General features: G+C 34.7%; 1 protein-coding gene across 1 annotated transcript in view; it reads left to right on the top strand.

The window, feature by feature from the left end:
• The window catches only part of MDGA2 (MAM domain containing glycosylphosphatidylinositol anchor 2), an 852,475-nt gene that overhangs the window by 372,641 nt on the left and 458,915 nt on the right, over positions 1 to 20,919 (top strand). Inside the window, exon 2 of the mRNA XM_007986604.3 lies at positions 16,073 to 16,212. Coding sequence (XP_007984795.2) covers positions 16,073 to 16,212 — 140 coding nt within the window. The remainder of the gene's footprint in view (positions 1 to 16,072; positions 16,213 to 20,919) is intronic.

The raw sequence follows: 20,919 nt of genomic DNA, 5'->3' as shown, positions 1-20,919 counted from the left end.
TTAAGGTACTGGTAGCTAATAGGAACTTATCGACATGAGAACTTGTCAAAAAGGTCTTTCAGTGTAAATTAAGGAACGTTTGATATATGTCAAAATAGCTCTGGAATTAGACCCTCAGGTCTCTCATTCTCAACCATTAATTAAAATTGAGGTTTAATCTTCATAATAACATTTCTGGTTTATGTCGCTTTTTGACTATTCATTTTAGGAATTGAAATTTCAGTATGGAAAATGCCATTTTGTAATAGCTTGTTTGGATATTTCTTTTAATTTTCTATAAGTGTTTGGCTCCTTTTGAGGTTATAATAGGGAATCAAATACATACTTTGCATTCTAAGTATTAAAATGTTATTTCTAAGAATGCTGATTCTAGTGATTGATTAGACAGAAGCCTATCAGAATTGCTTCTCTGTTGATAAGCCTACTAGTTATTAGATATTTCCTTATTTTTATATATTTAAGTTGTTTGTGATATTAAGTAAATGAAATAGTACTTAATTAAACAGTTATTTTCCATGTTTATTTTTGAAAAGCCCAGTTTCAGTTGAAATTTTCAGCAATAATTTTCCTTCATTTATTTGATGAACTGACCTCAAAAAGAAAGCTTGAGATTTATTGACAATTTTGATCATTTCTTTACATGGGCAATATACATAAAGTTGGGGTTTATTTTTACAAATGTACCTTATTTTTGGTTTTTTGGGGTTTTACAGAAATTGTTGAGAAGAAAATGTAATGTTTTTTGTAATGAGCAATAATATTACATTTCACATGTTTGCTCCATACATGGAGATTTCAGACTCTCAACAAAAACTAAAAATTTGAATGATTAATGCCATGAGCCAGAAAATATGGTAACTCCTACATATGAATTATGTAACGTGAGTGCTCCAACAGTATGAGGTAGAAAGCCATATCGTCCCCATTATACAAATGAAGAAAAGGCAATTACCTTAGATTATGCTAGCATTTCCAACTCAGCAAATCCAACTTCGCACACATCACAATAAATTAGCAACACTGAGAAGATTTAAGTCTTTTATCACTGGAGACTTTATAACTAGAGGAAGGTATATACAGAATCTATACTTATATATGAATATATATGTATTCATTTGAACAAATATAAATAAATTTTTTGCCAATACCATTAAGCAGATGTGAAAAAAAAAAAACCTTGTGGCAGAGCATTATTATTGAAGGAATGACATGGCTTTTTTTCTTTGCTTTAAATTTTGACTATTTTAGTTACTGCTCTAAATTGTGTTGGTATTGTAAAATTGTAATATTGGTATTTGGGAGATAAATCCTTAGGACACCGAGCCACTAAAAGTGACCTTGACAAGTTGACAGAGATGGTGACCTAAACCTTAATGAGCTTGGTCATTCCTTGGATTTTTATGTATTGTCTTATTTGCTATACAAATGAATTGTAAAGAATTCAAATGAGATTGGAAGAGTGCAAGAAGCCATTGAGTTTCATTAAGGAAAAGCAAAAGTCTACATTGGCATCTTGGAAAATGACAAATACTTGTTATGCTCCAATGATGACCCAAGATTTATACCACGGGATGCCTACTGAGACCCTGCCAAGAAAGTCACTTACAGTAACACAATAAGTGAAAAAGGCAAACTTTTTAGAAGTTATAAATAGAGGTATTGGTTTTGCTTCAGGCAGATTTGGTAGGGCAAAGAAGAGGGTGAGCTTCTGAAGGCCAGAAACAAAATTTAAGACAAGTCAGAAGATTCTAAGTCCATAAAAAATGACCAGAAGTTCACAGAGAAAAATATAGTGGATCCAGATAGATAAGTGTTTCCTTTATCCATCTGGATTAAGAGAATCGGGGTAACTGTAAAGTAGAAGCAGAAAAAGTATTATAGTCAAGGAGATAGAACTTAGCTCCAAAACTTAGAAATAAACTGCAGAATCATTATATTAGTTCTGGGGGAAAAAATGTGTTCATTGTACAAAACAAATTTGAAAAATACAGAGCCATATTAAGCAAAAAGCAAAGATATCAGAAAATTAACTGCTCCAAGACATCATCATTGTTAACATTCTAGTTAACATCCCTCTAGACAAGTCTCTAGGTACACAGTATGCAATAGTACATACCTGGGGTCATACCATGCACATTATTCTTAGCAATATATTATGGATTTCTTGTCATGTCAATAAACTATACCATTTTTGTATTGGTCATATGGTAATCTATTTATGGATTTTTCACATTTTATTAATCTAATGCTTTATTGCTTGATATTTATAATTTTATCAATCATTTAAAAAATAAAACCACTTTAATGATTATACTTGTTCATATCTTTTCCCTCTTGTATGATTATCTCTATTATCACTTTTTTTTTGGGACAGAATCTTGCTGTCACCCAAGTTAGAGTGCAATGTGCAATTATAGCTCACTGCTGCCTCGACTTCCTAGGCTCAAGGGACCCTCCCACCTAAGCCTCCCAAGTAGCTAGAGCTACAGGCTTATGCCACCAAGTCCAGCTATTTTTTTTTTTCTTTTGTCGAGATGAGGTCCTGCTATGTTGTGCAGGATGGCCTTATCCTCCTGCCTCAGCTTCCAAAAGTACGAGATTACAGGCATGAGCCACTGTGCCTGAACAATTACATTTTAAGAAAAAAAAAATTGAGAACATCTTTTTAGAGAACTCCTATGTGTACATACTATCTGTATATGTACTAAGTTTACACATAAATTAGAAAATATTAATGGTGTACACCTGCTGCCAGCGTACTATGGGTGGGACATGGTTCCATTAAGCATTAATGATCACATCCTCATAAAATCTTTTGTGGAAGGTTAAATTATTAATCAACTTTACAGATACAGAAACAGAGGCACAGAAAGGTCAAACCATTTTGCCCAGTGTGACACAGTTAATGTCAGAGTGAGGATTTGAACCTGGACATCTGAGTTTAGAGCGCTTGCTGAAAACCACAGTGATTACTCAATCTCTATACGCTCCACACTCCTCTTAAACTGTGTTTTTAAAAATCAAATGATGTCAATATTTTTTCCATTTGTAAAATGGAAATATTACAAATATTCAATTTTTAATATTTGGAGTTACAAATGTATGTTTTTCCATATATGCTGTTATTGACAGTTTTTCCCAATATAAATATTACAGTGGGCATACTTATATATGTATCTTTTGGCAATTTGTCTTCTTACAGTAATTTTTTAGAGATGGGCCAAAAGTTAAATATATTTCATATTTGGATCAACACTGACAAACTGCTTCCCCCTACAACTGTACTGACTTCATCCAGTAAGTATGGAGGCATATATTTCCTACACTTACTCCAGCATTAGGAGTAACCAATTAATTATTTTACTTATTACATTTACTAATATCTCAGGCAAAAATAAATTACTGAATTATGTAAATTGCTTTAAAAATGCTTTAGATAGAACAACATTGAACATGTATAGACCACTTGTTTTTGAAAGTACATTTTGAGTTGGGCATGGTGGCTCATGCCTGTAATCCCGGTATGTGGGGAGGCAGAGCCAGGAGAGTTGCTTGAGCCCAAGTGTTTGAGACCATCCTGGGTAATAACAATGAGACCCTATCTCTACAAAAAGAAAAAAAGCAAAAAAAAAGAGAGGAAGAAGACATTAGCCAGTCATGGCGGCTTGTGCCTGTGTTCTCAGCTACTTGGGAGGCTGAGGCAGGAGGATTGCTTGAGCCTGGGAGGTTAAGTCTGCAGTGAGCCAAGACAGTGCTACTCCATTCCAGCCTGGATGACAGAGCCAGACAAGAAAGTATATTTTGAAAGGCACCGATCCGTGCATTTTACAACTTAGATCAGTTAAAGTCTAAATAGCTTATTTGGTTTGATATCTAACAAAAACATGATCTCATCACTTCTCTGGGGTTAAAATAGAATAATTTCCAAGATAATATTTAAAATTAAAGTTGTGCAAATTTTGTTGTGAAAATCTAGGCAAAATAATTTTACATTTAGCAATGAGGATGTATGGCTACAAGTAATGCTTAGTTACTTTTTATGTATTAATATTTCTTCATTAGTTTAAAAACTGCAGGGAAATATCATTAATTAGCAGTTTGTATTAGAGAAAATAGGTGTGTGTGTGTGTGTATATATATATATATATAATTAAATTAAAAAGTCCTGTACATTTAAGTGTTATGAGTCACCCATTTGATTTTCTACTATTATTAAGATTCTAAGGTTCTGTGATAGGCCTGGCATGATGGCTCATGCCTGGAATTCCAGCACTTCAGGAGGCAGAGGTGGGAGGATCTTGTGAGACTAGGAGTTCAAGACCAGTGTGGGCAACATAGAAATACCCTATCTCTACAAAAAAAAAAAAAAAAAAAAAAAAAAAACCTTTACAAATTAGCTGGGTGGCGTGACCTTGTAGTCCTAGCTACTCAGGAGTCTGGGATGGGAAGATCCTTTGAGCTCAGAAGGTTAGAGGTTACAGTGACTTGTGATGGTGCCACTGCCTTATAAAACAAAAAGGACTGCCATGACAATGCAAATTTCCTATATTGTTTATTTTATTAACAAACTCTAACATTATTAAGGACAATTATGACAATTCTTATAAGAGTGGTTATGAATTTACTCAGGAGAATGAAGTATATTCTCTTTACCACCGACAGTAGGGTCTTGCTCTGTTGCAAGCTAAAATGGTACAAGTGCTTGTGAAGAGGCCAGAGTGTGAGGCTCAGCCCTGGGAGCCTAAGGTTACAGGTAATCTGGAAGATGGCAGGTATAAGAAGGTTCCTGGGAAGTACCATGCCACATTGCCACATATGTGAATCACTGAGATACATACTTACAGAGCCAATTTTGGAACTCCATCCTCAAATAAATGAAAATTGAATTGTTTGAGCAGAAATTTTGGATAATTCAGCTCCTATATATAAATCTACGAGATTGTCAAAGCCTAATATTTTAAAAATTAGGAACTGAATTATAATATGTACTAATAATTGCTTATGTTTCACATTGTGTGGTTTAGACAAATGTTTTTACTTTAGATTCTCGTGGCACCAATTAACTTAATAAGAGTATCTTTTTTATTGGAGTATAAATGATTTATAATTCTTTTTCTGTATTCTATTCTTTCTCCCCAAATCCCCAAAGACACAAAGGAATGTCTAGACTTTTAAAAATGGAAATGCAGCAGGGTAAAATGAAATTATAATATATATATTAAAAAATCACAAAATGTATTTCTAGCATAAAGCAGAATTGGCATCAAAACTAAGCTTTGGCAATTCACAAACCTTCACTGGGGATATTAATTTTGTTCAAATGGAAATAAAAAACACATGATTTTCAGGGTTTTAGAGAGGACTACAGATCATCAAAATAACATGAATTACACAGGTGCTTGGTATTTGCTAAGTTTGCAGTCAATGAGGGTATTGCCCCAGTGGAGTCTGAATCATTTCTACCTTGTGGTAACTGTTCTTCTGCCTTTTGTAGAAGGAGAAAAGAGCCAGACTTGGGGTATGTGCCATTATCTCACTGATCCCTCTCTCCTGGGATCCAAGATGTTTTTCTGACAGGCTAAGAAACTTGTCCTTGGGGCTAGTCACAGGCAGTGGCAGTGATTTCTCAGTGGAGAGAAACAGTGGGGACATTGGCAGGCCAGATCCTGACAATTCTCTGCCTACTGTTGCTACTCTTGGAAAAGCAATTTGAAGTTTTCATTTTTGTCATATTAATTTCATTTGTTTTCTTGATGAGTTAGGCTGGAAGAAATAACGGCTCTCTCTAAATACCCAATTTATGCTTAAGGTTGGAGCACAATGCTAAGACTAATTACATTTTGGTTAGTATTTTCTGGGGCTTTATGGATGTTTCCAAGAAAACTGAAGAGCCCTTAATTTTAGAGAAGGATTTAAGTATACATATCAGTCCAGAGAGATTAAAAAATGATGTCATTAGTACCTCTGCCTTTAGGAGTCCTGATCTCTTCAGGTGCTGTGATAATTTATAAGAGGCAAGGAAGATTTGGTTCAAAGAACCTTGATGAGTTCATTGACCACATGATATATGGCTTCTGATACTATTAACAGGATGCCATTTCACAAGTTTGATTTAGAGGGAAAGACCTGATCAAAGATTTTAAGGATTAAATGCCATCCTTTCCTGCAGTGTTATAATAGCTTCTCTCCCTCCTTTGCTATGTTCTTGTACAAATTTCAAAACCTTCAAAAAATGGTACCATAAAAGCAAGAGGTAAGTTCCCTTGTTTTTATCTCTGCTTTTTTGTTTGTTTGTTTGTTTGTTTGTTTTATAGTCTATGACCTAGTTGCCAAGATTTCTGGAATAGTTACGGGGTTTTTGGTCTAAAATTTACTGATTTCGTAAATATCTAATTTAACCTTTAGTTGGAGACAATTCAGGATGTAGCATAGGATCCAATATTAAAAAAGGAACATATATATACACACATATATATTATATGTATTATATATACATATATTATATATATTATATATACATATATATTATATACACACATTTATGTTATATATATATAATATTACATTCATACCAAAGAAGAGGAAAGCTTAGTTCCCTACAATATTTACCTTCAAGTTGGAGTATTCCACTTAGTTTATACAAGTCTTTTGAGCAACATATGAGATTAGTTAAATATTTGATGGACTTTCAAATATCTTCCAGGTTCAGGTCAAATCTACTGGGAAGAACATAGTGAGGGACTTAGGGCGGGAATAGCCAGGTAGAGACAGGGAACATGGATGACCGATGGCTATGTGTGACTGCCTAGACTTGATGGCCCATGGTTCTTCTCTGGCACACTTGTCAGAAGTTGTCAAATGCTGTATTTGAAAAGAATGTTATGAACCTTAGATTCAGTGAAACTTTTTTTTTTTTTCCCATCTCTAAAACATGCAAGGGTTTTTGAAGTTTTAGGCTTAGATGCTAATAGGCGACTCTTCTAGATGAAAACAAATAAAGGTAATCCTGATGAAATCTGAAGCTGTAAATGTGAAAATCTTCATGAAATAACATTTTTAGAATTGATAGTGCTTTATTTTAAAAAAATAGGACACATGTTGTTTTGTGGAAGATAATTCAGAATAATATTTTGCAATTTTGTATTCAATTTTTATGAAGTTAATACTTGTCAAACAAGATAGTTTTTACACAGAAAATATGATTGCTTTTTATCATTGTTTTACCATTAGAATTTGAATTACATAATTGGTTTTTTGTTTACCATTAAAATTTAGTGTACATTTACTGTAAGTTTAAAATTAAATTGTTATTGAATGTCATTGCTCTCTTTTGATGACAAACTTTCATCTCTCTTTCAAAATAATGTACCATATACTGAACATAAACAAGTAATTTGACTTTAAATTTTTTTTTTTTTTTTGAGACGGAGTCTCGCTCTGCCACCCAGGCTGGAGTGCAGTGGCCGGATCTCAGCTCACTGCAAGCTCCGCCTCCTGGGTTTACGCCATTCTCCTGCCTCAGCCTCCCAAGTAGCTGGGACTACAGGCGCCCGCCAAGTCGCCCGGCTAGTTTTTTGTATTTTTTAGTAGAGACGGGGTTTCACCGTGTTAGCCAGGATGGTCTCGATCTCCTGACCTCGTGATCCGCCCGTCTCGGCCTCCCAAAGTGCTGTGATTACAGGCTTGAGCCACCGTGCCCGGCCATTTGACTTTAAATTTACAAATTAAATTAAAATTTAACTTAAAAGTTTGAAGTTTTTTCTTTAAATTCTTGGTTAACATCAACCTAAAAGATTATGTCAACTTTTATTATTTAGCAAACATTAATAATTGCCATCTAAAGCCAGAGGCTTCTGGATTTAATTTAATTGCCTTACTTTGGGCTTCGTACAGTCTCTTAGAGTGGTTCAGTTACTTTATAACCATGCTACCCAACATGTACTAAGGAAATAATACAAAATACTAAAACCCTTTCATAATCAAGGCCTTTCAACTAAAGTCATATGAGAAACATATGATCTTCTCTTTATTAAATCCAATATATCAGTAGGATCTTATTACTTTCACTTTACAACTCATCAAATTAAGGACAAAAAAATATTTACCTCTAGTGGACAGGAATACAATGTTAACCAAACATGGCGGTGGGAGGTTGGTAGAGGGAGTGGAGAAATAAGTTCACACTGATGTGGAAATTGTAGTTAGTTTAAAATACCCAATGGAATCAAACAAATAAAATGATCTGCAGGCTGACTTAAAATAATATGTTGTTTATGTATCAGAATATTTTTCTATTTGGGATTACATAAATGACAATTACAGAAAGATTTTAACCGTTTTTTGAAGAAATTATTGAATAAATATACAAGTTGAACATTAGCTTATGTGCATTTTTGGATACGTGTTTATGTTCATGGGTGCAGGAAGTAGGGCAGTGGGATAAAACAACAGTCTTTATTGTGTTGTAGTGTAGGGCAAGTATGTAATTTCAAAGATCTTTGTATCGAAGTAAAAGCAAGTAAGCTAAGGCTGAAGGAGAGGCAAATGTTCACAATAATGACCAAAAAAAGAAATAGCGATTTACCAAAGTGGTCTTCTATTTTCCTGCCCTGTTCTTTTAGAAATACAAATGATAGGGCAGAGCCAGACTGCAGTGGACTGAGGAGGGCAAAGCACATGCCGAGGATGGCTGTGAACATGTATCATTATTTCTAATCACTAGACAGTAAAGGAAAGACAAGAGAAGTCCTGTTGATAGGATGATAGGAGGATAAATGTTACTGTTTTGTCTCTGTTTTTTTTTTTGTTTTGTTTTTTTTTTAATGGGACACATTAAGCTTATTTATATGCTGTAGCGTATTTAAATGCTGTGAGGATTAGCCTTGATTGTTTTACAGAAGAGATTAAACAGCTTTGAGAGATTCCTTCATATGTGGTCCTGAAGTTGACAGAGTTGAATTTGTAAAAAAATAAACTACCAGAAAGAGAGGGAAAAAAGAAAAGAAAAAAAGTGGGCTTTTAGAGCAATTTATTTTTGAAGAATGTGGAAGGATACTAGAAAATAATATTGTAGTGGCAAAAAGTTGCAGTTGTGCTAGAAGTGTAAACATAATGAGTTGTTGTTTCTTATGATGAAAGTAGTGATTCTTTGCAATCCTAAAATTCTAGTACAATATTGTTGAAATATTCAGTTTTTCACTTCTCACTCCTTTTTACATATGAGTAAGCCTAAATAGCAGTTTAACTATTTGCTTCAAGCTTGATTTGACCTAAGATCTTTTTCCTCAGTCAAACCATACATCATTCATCCTTTGACTCCAATTCTCTGCAGCCATAGCTCAGTCAAAATTCACTAATGCTGCCTTAATTCCCAAAGGCAATGACCTTTTGTCTGTGCTGCTCTTAACTGACAACTCCGTGGTAAGTAATATTTTTGGACAGTCCACTGTGCTCGGCTGTCTACTCATGTAACTTAAAAAGCACCTCATTTTCTTTGTTCTCCTTCTACCTCTCTGACTTTATAATCACACTAAGTCTCTTTCTTTAACTTCTCTAGTTAAGAATACATATTTATCATGGTTCTATCATGACTTATTCTCACTCTACATGCTCTCCTGTGGAACTCTCCTGTATTCTATGTAGCCATCGACTACCATTGAAAGCTGTCAAACTTAATGTCCAGCAACAACTTGTCAACTATTGGTGAACTCACTGCAGCATCCAAAACTGAATTATTCACCTTCTTCTTCAAATCTTTGTATTTTTTTCCTGTTTTGTTTGTTTGTTTGTTTGTTTTGAGACAGAATCTCTCTCTGTCACCTAGGCTGGAGTGCAGTGACACCATCTCAGATCTCATCTCACTGCAACCTCTGCCTCCTGGGTTCAAATGATTCTCCTGCCTCTGCCTCCTAAGTAGCTAGGACTACAGGGGCCCACCACCATGCCTGGCTAATGTTTGTATTTCCAGTAGAGATTGGGTTTCACTGTGTTGGCCAGGCTGGTCTCAAACTTGTGACCTCAGGTGATCTGCCTGCCTCAGCCTCCCAAAGTCCTGGGATTACAGGCATGAGCCACCGCAGCTGGCCCTGTCGAATTTTTTGATGATAAAACATGTAACTAGGCTAATGAGGAAGATGTTAGGCAATGGAGTTGTCAACAACAGGAGTAATTATGGACTAGGACTGTATGCACAAAAAATATATAAAATCAGTTTAGAATATCATTGTGAAAAAGGGAGGTGGGGGAGATATCATGTAATATCTTAAACCAGAAACTCAGGTAGAAAAGAAAAGAAGAATGGAAGCCACCATTAGTGGCTAGTACTAGAAGTACTATACATGCGCTACATTGAACATTTTGAAATAAAAAGAAGAAACCAACCATTGACAATGCTGATTAGCTAAATGTAACATGTTGTATAAAACTGAGAAGTGTTTTATGAAAGCATATGATCACTTAAACCAATAGAAAGCTGGGAGGAAAGTTTGATTATCGTTATGTTTTCTTTACAAGCAAAACTGAATGACAGTTAAGAGAATGGTGTAAGTAATACATAGTGACTCTTTGGCCGTGTGACAACAGTAAGGTATTGGCTGTCTCTCTGTCTCTGTCGATCTGCCTGTCTCTCTCTCCCTCTTTCTCTGTCTCTGTCTCTCTATCTCTCTGTGTCTGTCTTCAGAAAATCCATTAGTACATGAGTAATGCTGGCACAGCATGGTTTACTGAGCTGTTCACTAGAGCTTCTAGGAGAGGGACCGGTGAACATTCTTCTCTCCACACTGCTTAACTAAACAGGTCTGGGACTTTAACCAAGAACATACGTTACATTGATCTAGTGTTTACTGAGCTGTTCACTAGAGCTTCTAGGAGAGGGACCGGTGAACATTCTTCTCTCCACACTGCTTAACTAAACAGGTCTGGGACTTTAACCAAGAACATACGTTACATTGATCTAGTGTAGAAGAGTAGCAACATGCTGGTGGCAAGTTTACTTCCCAGAGAATAGCTGCATGAGGGATCTGACGGATTTAACTAAAAGACCAGGCTGTTACTTGAAGCTCTTAGAGGAGAGAAAGCTCCTAGTACCAAAACCATAAATGTCTGATAGCAGCACGTTTTTCAGGAACCATCCCCATTACTGAAAAAAGTTTCTTCATCAAAAATGTTTCTCATCTAAGCCCTCATGCCAACAACCCTCCACCCCCCATGAATTGGGCTCAGAACCCCTCATCTCAAGCTTCCCCCAACTGTAGGTAATGTGAGTTCCACGGCGATCAAAATAAAATAAAAATTAAAAAATATTAAATAAATAATAAAATTTATTGTTTTAAATATCCTATTTAATATCTTATTAAAATAAAAAAATTGTCATCTTTCACCTAGTCAGGGTATAAACTTCTTCCCTCACCCTCAGATTCAGTTAATTGTCATGTCCTATCTAGCAAGACCTCTAAAATGTGTCTCTCCTCCGATATCCATTCCCAGGCCTCTCCAGTGTCTCTCCTGTGTCTGAGATATAATGGCAAGCTGATAAGGCTGTACAGTGGCAAGGTAGGAAGTAAATGATAAACTACAGGGTACACATTTTTTACATGGTTATTTCAGAAACACAATAGACACTGGCATATTACAAAGGCATATTTCAGATTTGCCTTTGAACACACTGTTTTCTGCCTCTGAAATCTCCTTCCTCTTTTGCTCCCAAGAGAATCTCTCCAAACTTAGGTTAAATGTCACTGACTTTGCGAAACTTGTTAGACTTCCCTAGGCAGATTTAGCTATCCTCTGCTTTGTCTTTCTTTAGTACTTTTCATTTTCTTCTGTTAGAGTATCTATCCTGTTCAACTATCATATAATTTTAAATAATTTAGACAAACCCAGTAGGCTGTAAGCCCTTAGCAGGGGCAGCTCATGGCATTAATCATCATATCCCCAGCACGTAGTCTCATGCGTACCATCGCAGTTGCTCAATAAATATGTGCTTGAAAGTCTATATATGAGATGAAAGGATTAAAATGCCCCTGGTTGTTGTCATTGTAGAATAATTTATTTGTACTCTTTCTCCAGAGTGAATTTGGTTTAACTTTCAAAAGTATATTCTAGCAAGATAAAAGAATGTCTCTCTTTTGCCCTTTTAGGCGACCTCTTCAACCCAAAGCCAAAATATCCTCAGATTAAGACAGTTGATATGATTAGTGTTAGGAAAGATTTTACATAATGAGATTTGGTTTACTTCAAGAAAATTTGGATGAATATGAGTCTCATGCAATATTTTAACATTGTAATTCATTGCTGACTCTACAGGGCAAAGGAGATCATAACCTTTAGTCCAATTTAAGGATGATGAATTGAGGTTTTTTACCAACAAGGCAGAGGATCAGAGATGTCTTGCTTCAGGTATAAAACTGCAAATTGCATCTATATTTAAAGTAAGCAAATGCACTGCCATAATAGTTGATATTTTGCTAAAGTAAGAAGTTGATGTCATTATAGTGATAGTTGCTAAAATAGAAACTAAAACTCAATTAGTTAATAAATACCTCCTCTGTGCTGTGAATTACATGATATGGGGATGATGCCAAAAATGATGCTCAATCTGGCACTGAGATGCTTACTATCGTGTTTGAATGTTAAGAGAAAGGAAAATCACAAAGCAATAAACACATACCTCCTGGAATAAAAGAGAAGATAATCATTGATAAGTAATCCAAGAAGATATCAGGAACATGGGTCCAATTATTGGTGTGGGAATCTTAGATGGGAAAACATTATAAGCAAAGACTCGAAATCTCAAGGTTCTTTGCATTCTCCCTGAGGATAGCCTGATATTACAGAGAAATGGGGCTTCTAGTTGGATGGTAAGCGTGAGGACCCTTGCCAGAGGGCCTAAATGCACTCATGTGAAGCGATTAGGACTCTATGAAATGTCATAGGGAGATATTGTAGGTTTTTAAGCAGAGAAACAACATAATGTAAATAGAAATTTCAAAATACTACTTTGATTATTGTGAGATGTCATGGATTTGGCAGGTACTGAAGGTAGGATGATGAACTGGGGCAACAGTCTATTGTTAAGTTTGGTTAAGTTTGGAGCAATTCTGCTACTTACATTCTTAATCTAGTTTATGGTGCTCTAACTGCTTTATTAACAGTTTCTCAGTCGTTTTTTATACCCCTAGCCTGGTCTAGGTCTGGGTCTAGTTTGGGAGTTATTTAGAACACAAATTTAACTATGACAGACATAGTTTAAATAGAGAGCATCAAGTAGTGAAAAGAACAATAGGCCAGTGGCTCTGGTCTCATTTAGCCACAACTAGCCACAGGATTGTGACATCATTTGATGTCCTCAGACTTTTCTTTCCTAATCGGGAGATGAGAGCACTGACCTATATGAACTCTAAGGTCCTTTCAAGTGAGCTTTGTGCAAACAAAAGAATTAAAGGAAGCTTCTAAAATACTCTCCTTATCATTGAGCAGCTAAAATATTGAGCACATATTTTAATGAATACTAAGAGGAAGACAACTTCCACACTTAAAATTTGGTGGAATATTCCACCCTCCTACAGGAGAGGTGGTAGGTTCATGATGACTGCAGTATGCAGGCAATTACCTTTTCCAAGAATGTGTTATAATATAGAAAAAAATAGCAGAAAATTAACCCTTGTAAATGTCACAGTGTGCTTACTGTATAATTTAAGTGGTTTAAATAAAGCTACTTATTTGCATAATGATGTTTTTGAAAGATATACCTTAAAAATAACAATACTAAACATTGATTTGAAATTAAAACAAAAATAACAAGTGTAAATTAGTCTGGAAAAGATGTCATGTCACTATATAATTAGGTATATTAATAAACGTGTGGGCTATCACGTATGAAGCTAAATTTAGCATGAAAATATATTTTAAGATAATGGATCTGTATTTTCTATTGAAAATTTATTTTATTTTGTTTTGCAAACATTTATAGATTTTCATCAGTTTGTTAACCTCTATAATATGGATATGACTATATTAGACAGATGTCTAAATATAAGTACCTCACTAGTATTACTTATCTAAATTGAAGTCCAAATTTGATCACTGCCTGAAATGATTTGTGGGAAATGTGGTGTGAAACATATCAGAGCACTGAGAGAAACACCAAAGATAAGGATTTCTAATGTCATAAAATCAAACAAATTATTACAATGTCTAGACAGAGTCCAGAGACATGATGGAAAATTTTTAATAAATTGGTTTCATAGACCAAACTGGACATTTGACTTAAACATCGTTTAATTTTTCAAATCAGTGAAATGATGCATAGCAGAAAGTTTAGTTACTTTAAAAAGACAGAGGAAAAGGATATTTTATTCCTTGGAGTATTTTTCTTTAGCTAACAAATATAATACCCAGAACCTAGTCTATATAGGTCTGTCATTGTAGCTATCTGAGTGTTTGGTAAAAATGCAGATTCCTGGGGTTTCTTGGAGATATATCAGGTCTCTGAACACCTTTGAAATTTGTATTTTTAACAAGTTCTTGAGGGGCGTTTATTATGCATATTTAGTGTCAAGGCCACTTTTCTAGAAGTACTCTTTTGTTCTTATCCTATTATTGGAAACTTTTACTTGTCATTTTGATTATGCATATTGGAAACAGGGTTCTGAGTTTCAAGGTTGAGTAACAGGATTATGCTTTGGTACCTAGAAAGAGCTGGACATAGCCAGTTGTTTTATTAATCATAAGTGGGCTTTTCCATCTTCCAGTTTCTGCCTGATATTGAGAAAGATAATGAAATATGCCCTGATGTCAATTATTAAGCTCTGTGGGTAGACTGCGCATTTACATTATATAAAACAAAATAGTAGATATTGAAAACTATTCTATTTTACTTTCAGAACACAGATTTTCCCAGAATGAATTTTTTCATGAGTTGGCCTTATAATCTTTTTTTCTTCCGTAGAATCACCAAATATATTTTAAAATTCTATAAGATCCATCGTCTTTAATGTTAAACAAAACATTCCTAATATGCTGGCACTGGCATTAATTTTTAAGCAATCACAACCTCTGCTAGTAATACTACTGTTTAGGTCGAAATATCTATCAGGAAATTCTTAAGATCACTGTCATTTATATGTAGATATAACCTTTCCACTTCCCTTTAACTGAAATAATCATTCTCTTTCACTCCAAAATGCATTACAAACAAAAATGCTGAGTTCACAAAATGAGATGATCTCCAATTTGAAGCTAGTAGCTGTCAATAATTTACTTGATGGCAAGCACCATATCTTATTAGCTAAGTACTTCTCATGACCCACAGAAAGTTTCCATGTAGTTGTTCCCAATGATATATAAGTCAAGGAGTGTTAGTTAAAGTTTATTGGCCCCTTGGCACTGAAGTAGGAGAAAATTATATTTAGAAATTTGGGTAGCTTTATGCTAATGAAGTTTCTTTTGAATCAGAATTTTAGACTCAGGCAACAATGGTATATTGTCTTCTTCCATGGCTTAATCAAGAATCGTACTTTGTTTACATCAATACAGATGTCTGTAAGTATGGTAAATTAAGTTGGTTTTCACTTCCTGAAAACCAAATCATCTTATTCGTGAGCTTCTTATCTTGTGCGCTACATGGCTTAAATAATTAATAGACAAATGTCAATGTCTTCAATTTAAATTCCCTTTTCTCTTCCAATTGTCTTCTTTCTTTTGCACTACATATTTTTTGTGCAATATTCCTTATTATATTAAAGTTTGATTGAACTCAGAAAGGAAGGGACCTTCTCACATTTTAACAATCAAGTTTTATCATGTGGTCTTGTATTGATGGTGGTTTCTTGAGGCACCAATGTTCTTCCACTACCTTGTTCCCCTGGAAATGTTTTGGTCACTGTTAGATAAATTTGAAGATTTCTTCCAGTAAAATCTTTAATGCCTTGGGGAGGTGTTAAGACTGATGAACCTGACTAATCTGACTATGGTGAAGTCTAATAAGAATTGCTTTTATAGTCAAGATGGTTCATGAGCAGAGCACTTACTTACCTTTTCATGTATCTTGTCTCTCTTCTTCCTGACTCGACAGCTCCTCCTACGGTTCGTATTGTGCACTCAGGCTTGGCCTGTAACATTGAAGAGGAGCGCTACTCTGAAAGGGTCTACACTATCCGGGAAGGAGAAACCCTAGAGTTGACTTGTCTAGTCACAGGACATCCACGTCCACAGGTGAGTCCCGAACTGTGACACTGGAGAAAACACTCTCAGACTTTTCTTGGAAGTCAAAAAGTATATATTTTAGAATATTTAGCTAAAACTGTGTGTGTGGGGGTGTGTGTTTGTAACTCAAGTGCAAGTATATGTGCAATGCAGGACAAGAGTGTGGATTTCAGAACATTCAAACTTGAGCTATTTTTGTGTATAAGATGAAAAAAGAAATTTTTGTTTTGGTATTATGGGAAATGTAGAAGACACTTCTAAGGAAGCTGTTAAACAGACAACTACAAAAATATCTCAGTAGGATAACAATTCATATGGCAATGAGTTTATTTTAAAACGTGGAACATGATTTCATGATGACATAATTGCAACCGAGAGGTATTTGTTCTGAAGAATGTGAAGCATGAGGTCACATGTACTTTTCTTACTCCTAGTCATTTTATTCATAGAAAACCTTGAAAAACAAACAGTTGCAGATACTGTATGCACTCAGGCCTTCAGAATCATCAGCTACACCTTTCTTAAGCTAATTTTATAGAAGCAATAAAAATGGAGACTTTTAAAGGGCACTAAAATTACAACAATATGTAAAGGCATTTACATGGTGGTGGCTCATGCTTACAACCTCAGCACTTTGTGAGGCTGAGGCAAGAGGATCACTTGAGGCCAGAAGCTGGTGACCAGCTTTTTGTCTCTACAAAAAAAAAAAAAAAAAATTAAAAATTAGCTGGGCCTGGTGGTGCACACCCGTAGTCTCTGCTACTCTGGAGGCTGACGTGGAAGGATCACTTAAGCCCAGGAGATCAAGGCTGTAGGTTGTCATGACAGTACCACCACACTCCTGTTTGGGCAACAGAGAGAGAAAACAAAATATCTGTAAGAACAAAATAGTTAGATAGAAGATAATATGTTTAGGTATATATATATATATATATATATATATATATATATATGATGCAGCAATCTAATTTAGATGCAGAATATTGAGGATATTTTACTCAAAAATTGCTAATTCTTATTGTCAATAACCTTACTAGCTCAAAATTCAGATTTGTAATCAACACAAGCACTATGGTAGGAAAAGTAGTCTCATTTAGTAGATAAAGTTACATATTTTAAGTATTTGTGTTACAGGAAAAAAAAATCCAGCTAACAAAGCTACAGAGGGAAAAGTGAAGAGTAATGTGGAAATTTTATGAACTCACAATTTTAACCCTGTTTTTAACTTCTGCCATTCTTGACTCTTACTGACAGATCCTTAACTCAAGGATCTTTTTATTTACCATTTTGACTCTGAAATGATAAAAATACGCATATAAAGCATCACAGAATGAAGCATTAAATAGACAAGACCATGGTTAAAACAGAAATGGTAAAATATGCTTAATAAAACTCATGCTGTTGGTAAAATGAAAAAGAACAAAAGTAATCTAGAAAGAATAATTATTAAAAATGTTAAAAAAGGAAAACTCATAACTAAAATTTCAAATTATAACATTTGCTATTAAATGAAAATGGATTAAAGAATACAATTGTCTTAATGAAATCTAGATAAACACAATTTGAGCCAGGATAATTACGCTCGATAGAAAAAAAAATGATTCCAAAAGACAACATACAAGGACAGACTGATGACTGATAATTGTTAAAATTTGAAACAAGGAAATGGATATGTGAAGCATTTTCATTTTAAAATTTATACAGAAAACAATGTCCAGTTAAAATAATGTTACCAAAAATTTAAACAATGATAGACTTAACTCAAGATAATATTAACTCAAAGAAAATACAGTGTTGTTATAATTTGATTATATGTTTTGTTTTGTAGACATGGAATAGAAATTTCAGAGTCAAAAGTTGGGATCTAAACAGGAGGGTCCAAACATATTTAAAAGAAGCCGTGAAGAGCTTTATGAGAGGCAATTTATGGCAAGAGAAGATTCACTGAGGCTCCCATTAGTCCTTCACTGAGTGTACTAAATTTACACCTTCTGAACTCCAAATTATATTTAAAAAATCAACTTCTTATCTCTGTTTCTAACACACCCCAGGTGTTGCTCTGCTGCTTCTCTCTCCATCCTCCTGTCCCTTTAATATTGGAAATTTCCCATTTTCTCCATACATTTTCCCTTTTTATTATTCACAATCAGGAGTACAATCTTTGACCTCAAGACAAACTAGATTAAGTTCTGAAACGAAGTAGAAGATCATTCATTTTTTTTTTTTTTTCCCTAAGCAGTTCCATTTTTGGGAAACATTTCAATGTATTTTGATCCTAAGAAAAATGTATTCTTTTGGCATCAGTATCTTTTTATTCCTAGAATTAATTAAGGTGTTTGCAGGTGAATCAGTTTCAGCTTATATTGCCAGTTGAAAAATTAACTGGGCCTCTTCATTGTCAACAAACTGTATAAGGAAGGCTGACAGAACAGCTGGGGCTTGGCATTCTGGCCAAAGTCTAAAGGGCATGCTAGTGGCAGCTGGTCCTCAGGATGATTTTTGTTGGCTGATATCAGAAAGCTGGAATGACTTTCTTGCTTGTCTAATCTGAGTATGATAGTTGGAAATGCAGTGGAAGAGAGAGGTTCCTCATTCACTCATCAGCAGATTTCTTAATCTGCTACCTATTCTTCTAGCAGTAAGAGTCATAAAGATTGTTTATTTCCAAAATTATTGTAGAGAGCATTTTTTTCTAGCCTCTTTAATTTTTTATGGTGTATTGTTTAGTGATAGGTAGTGGCCTGAAGGTATTGATGTATCCAAAGAAAATAAAACAAGTGAAGGAGGTCAGTACGATGCAATAGTTGAGAGCATGATGCTGGAACCAGACTGTCTGGATGTAACTCTGGCTCCACCAGGACTAACAGTGTGACCTTGGAAAAGTTCCATAATCTCCCAGCTTTCTTTGCCTCAGTTTTCTTTTTTATATTTCCGGGATGATAATAACTATCTTGTATCATAGAATCCTTTCGAGAGTTAAATTTATATTATGGATATATATACACACATATATTCTGTGTGTGTATATATATACATATACATATATATACACACACACATACATACAAATACAACTATACTTTCTTGGTACATAAGCATTGTGTCAGCATGTAATAGAAACATATGTTGGCTTTATTATTTTTCAGTAATTTAGGAGCATCAACTCTAAGATCTATATTTGGATATGTAGGTATGAAAATAAGTAGGTTTTAAAACTGGTTTTAGTATTCCTATATCCTGCTTTAAATTAGATGCATTTAAATCAATTTCAGTATTTTTTTGTGTGTTATTGCTCTGCACAGCCTATACATCTCTGTTAATTAGCCTTTTTAGGTTGCAAGGAATAGAACTATGTTCAGACTACCTCGTTTAATGAGGGTTTATTACGAAGATACATGAAGAAGTAAGAAAGAAAGAGTTTGCCAGTAAATCTAATAATCTAGTACAAACTCTAGATGTCTACAGCTTCAGAATTCAGCTACCCTCTTTCTTCCCCTCTCTGCATCTCTTCCCTTCCCTTTCCTTCCCTTCCCTTCCCTTCCTTTTCCTTCCCTTCCCTTCCCTTTCCTTGCCTGCCCTGCCCTGCCCTCCCCTCCCCTCCTTTCCCTTCCTCTTTCTCCTTTCTCAAAAGTATCACATCAATAATTTAAATACATTATAAATATAGTCTTCTTGTAAATGACTTAAATAGTAGGATATTTAACATAAATGTTTCTCTTCTCCTTCCGACCTGCCCTGCTTCCCAGAAGTAATAGTTTGGCATATCACCTTTCAGTTCTTGTTCGATGCATTTCTTTTATATAATTATTTATGTTCATGTTCCATTTTCAATTTTTAATAAATGAGATAATGAAAAGTATTATTCTATGACTAGAATTTTTCACTTGGCCATGTGTCCAAAACACCAAGTATGGGTCTAGCCTGGTAGTTCTTAATGTGTGGTTTCTGGAGATAATTGATTAACAATGAAAATTCCAGATCACTTCACATTAGAAATCCCTGCATTGGGGCCAGCAATTCATGTTTTAGCAAGCCCTCCAAGTGAATCTGATGTATGCTAAAGTTTGAACCAGTGGCTTGGATCATTGTCTTCGCTCAGGCTGAATAGTTCTTTGTATGGGTGCACTGAATTTTGCTGTGAGTACTCTCAAATGTGTATAATTGCTGCTGTGTTGTTCATCATGGAATTACTTACAGATGGTCACTGTTATAAACAATCCGATGAATACTTGTAGGGTATATGTTTGTGTTGCCTGTATGTACATCTTTGTGAAATGTATGGTAGCATTGCTGTATCTTAGATTCCCTCCTCAAAATGGAATTATTTAGCCGAAGTTGAAAGGGACCTTTACTTGCTTTCTCAATGGGAGTGTTTTTTTTATTTTTTTATTTTTGTCAATTTGATGGAAGAAAGTAAATTACACTCAATTGCAATTTAAATTTGCATTTTAAATCACTAGCCAATTTGAACATTTTCCCGCATGTTTATCAGTCATTTGTACATCTCTATTTACTGGTCTTCTCTTTTCTTGCTAGTTTGCTCCTTCTTGTAGACTTGTGAAGACAAATATACTACATAAATAAATTCAATTGCTGATAAACATGTTGCCAATTGCACCTCCCAGGGTGTTACTTGTGTTTTAAGATTGTTTATGATACTTTTGTTCTCAGGTTTTTGTTTTGAAAAGAGGAATCATTTTTGGCTTATGAGTTTTG

This window comes from Chlorocebus sabaeus, chromosome 24 (genome assembly GCF_047675955.1).
Source record: "Chlorocebus sabaeus isolate Y175 chromosome 24, mChlSab1.0.hap1, whole genome shotgun sequence".
Lineage (NCBI taxonomy): Eukaryota > Metazoa > Chordata > Mammalia > Primates > Cercopithecidae > Chlorocebus > Chlorocebus sabaeus.
Note: the sequence above shows the minus strand (reverse complement) of the source record. Positions and strands in the feature narration are given on the sequence as shown.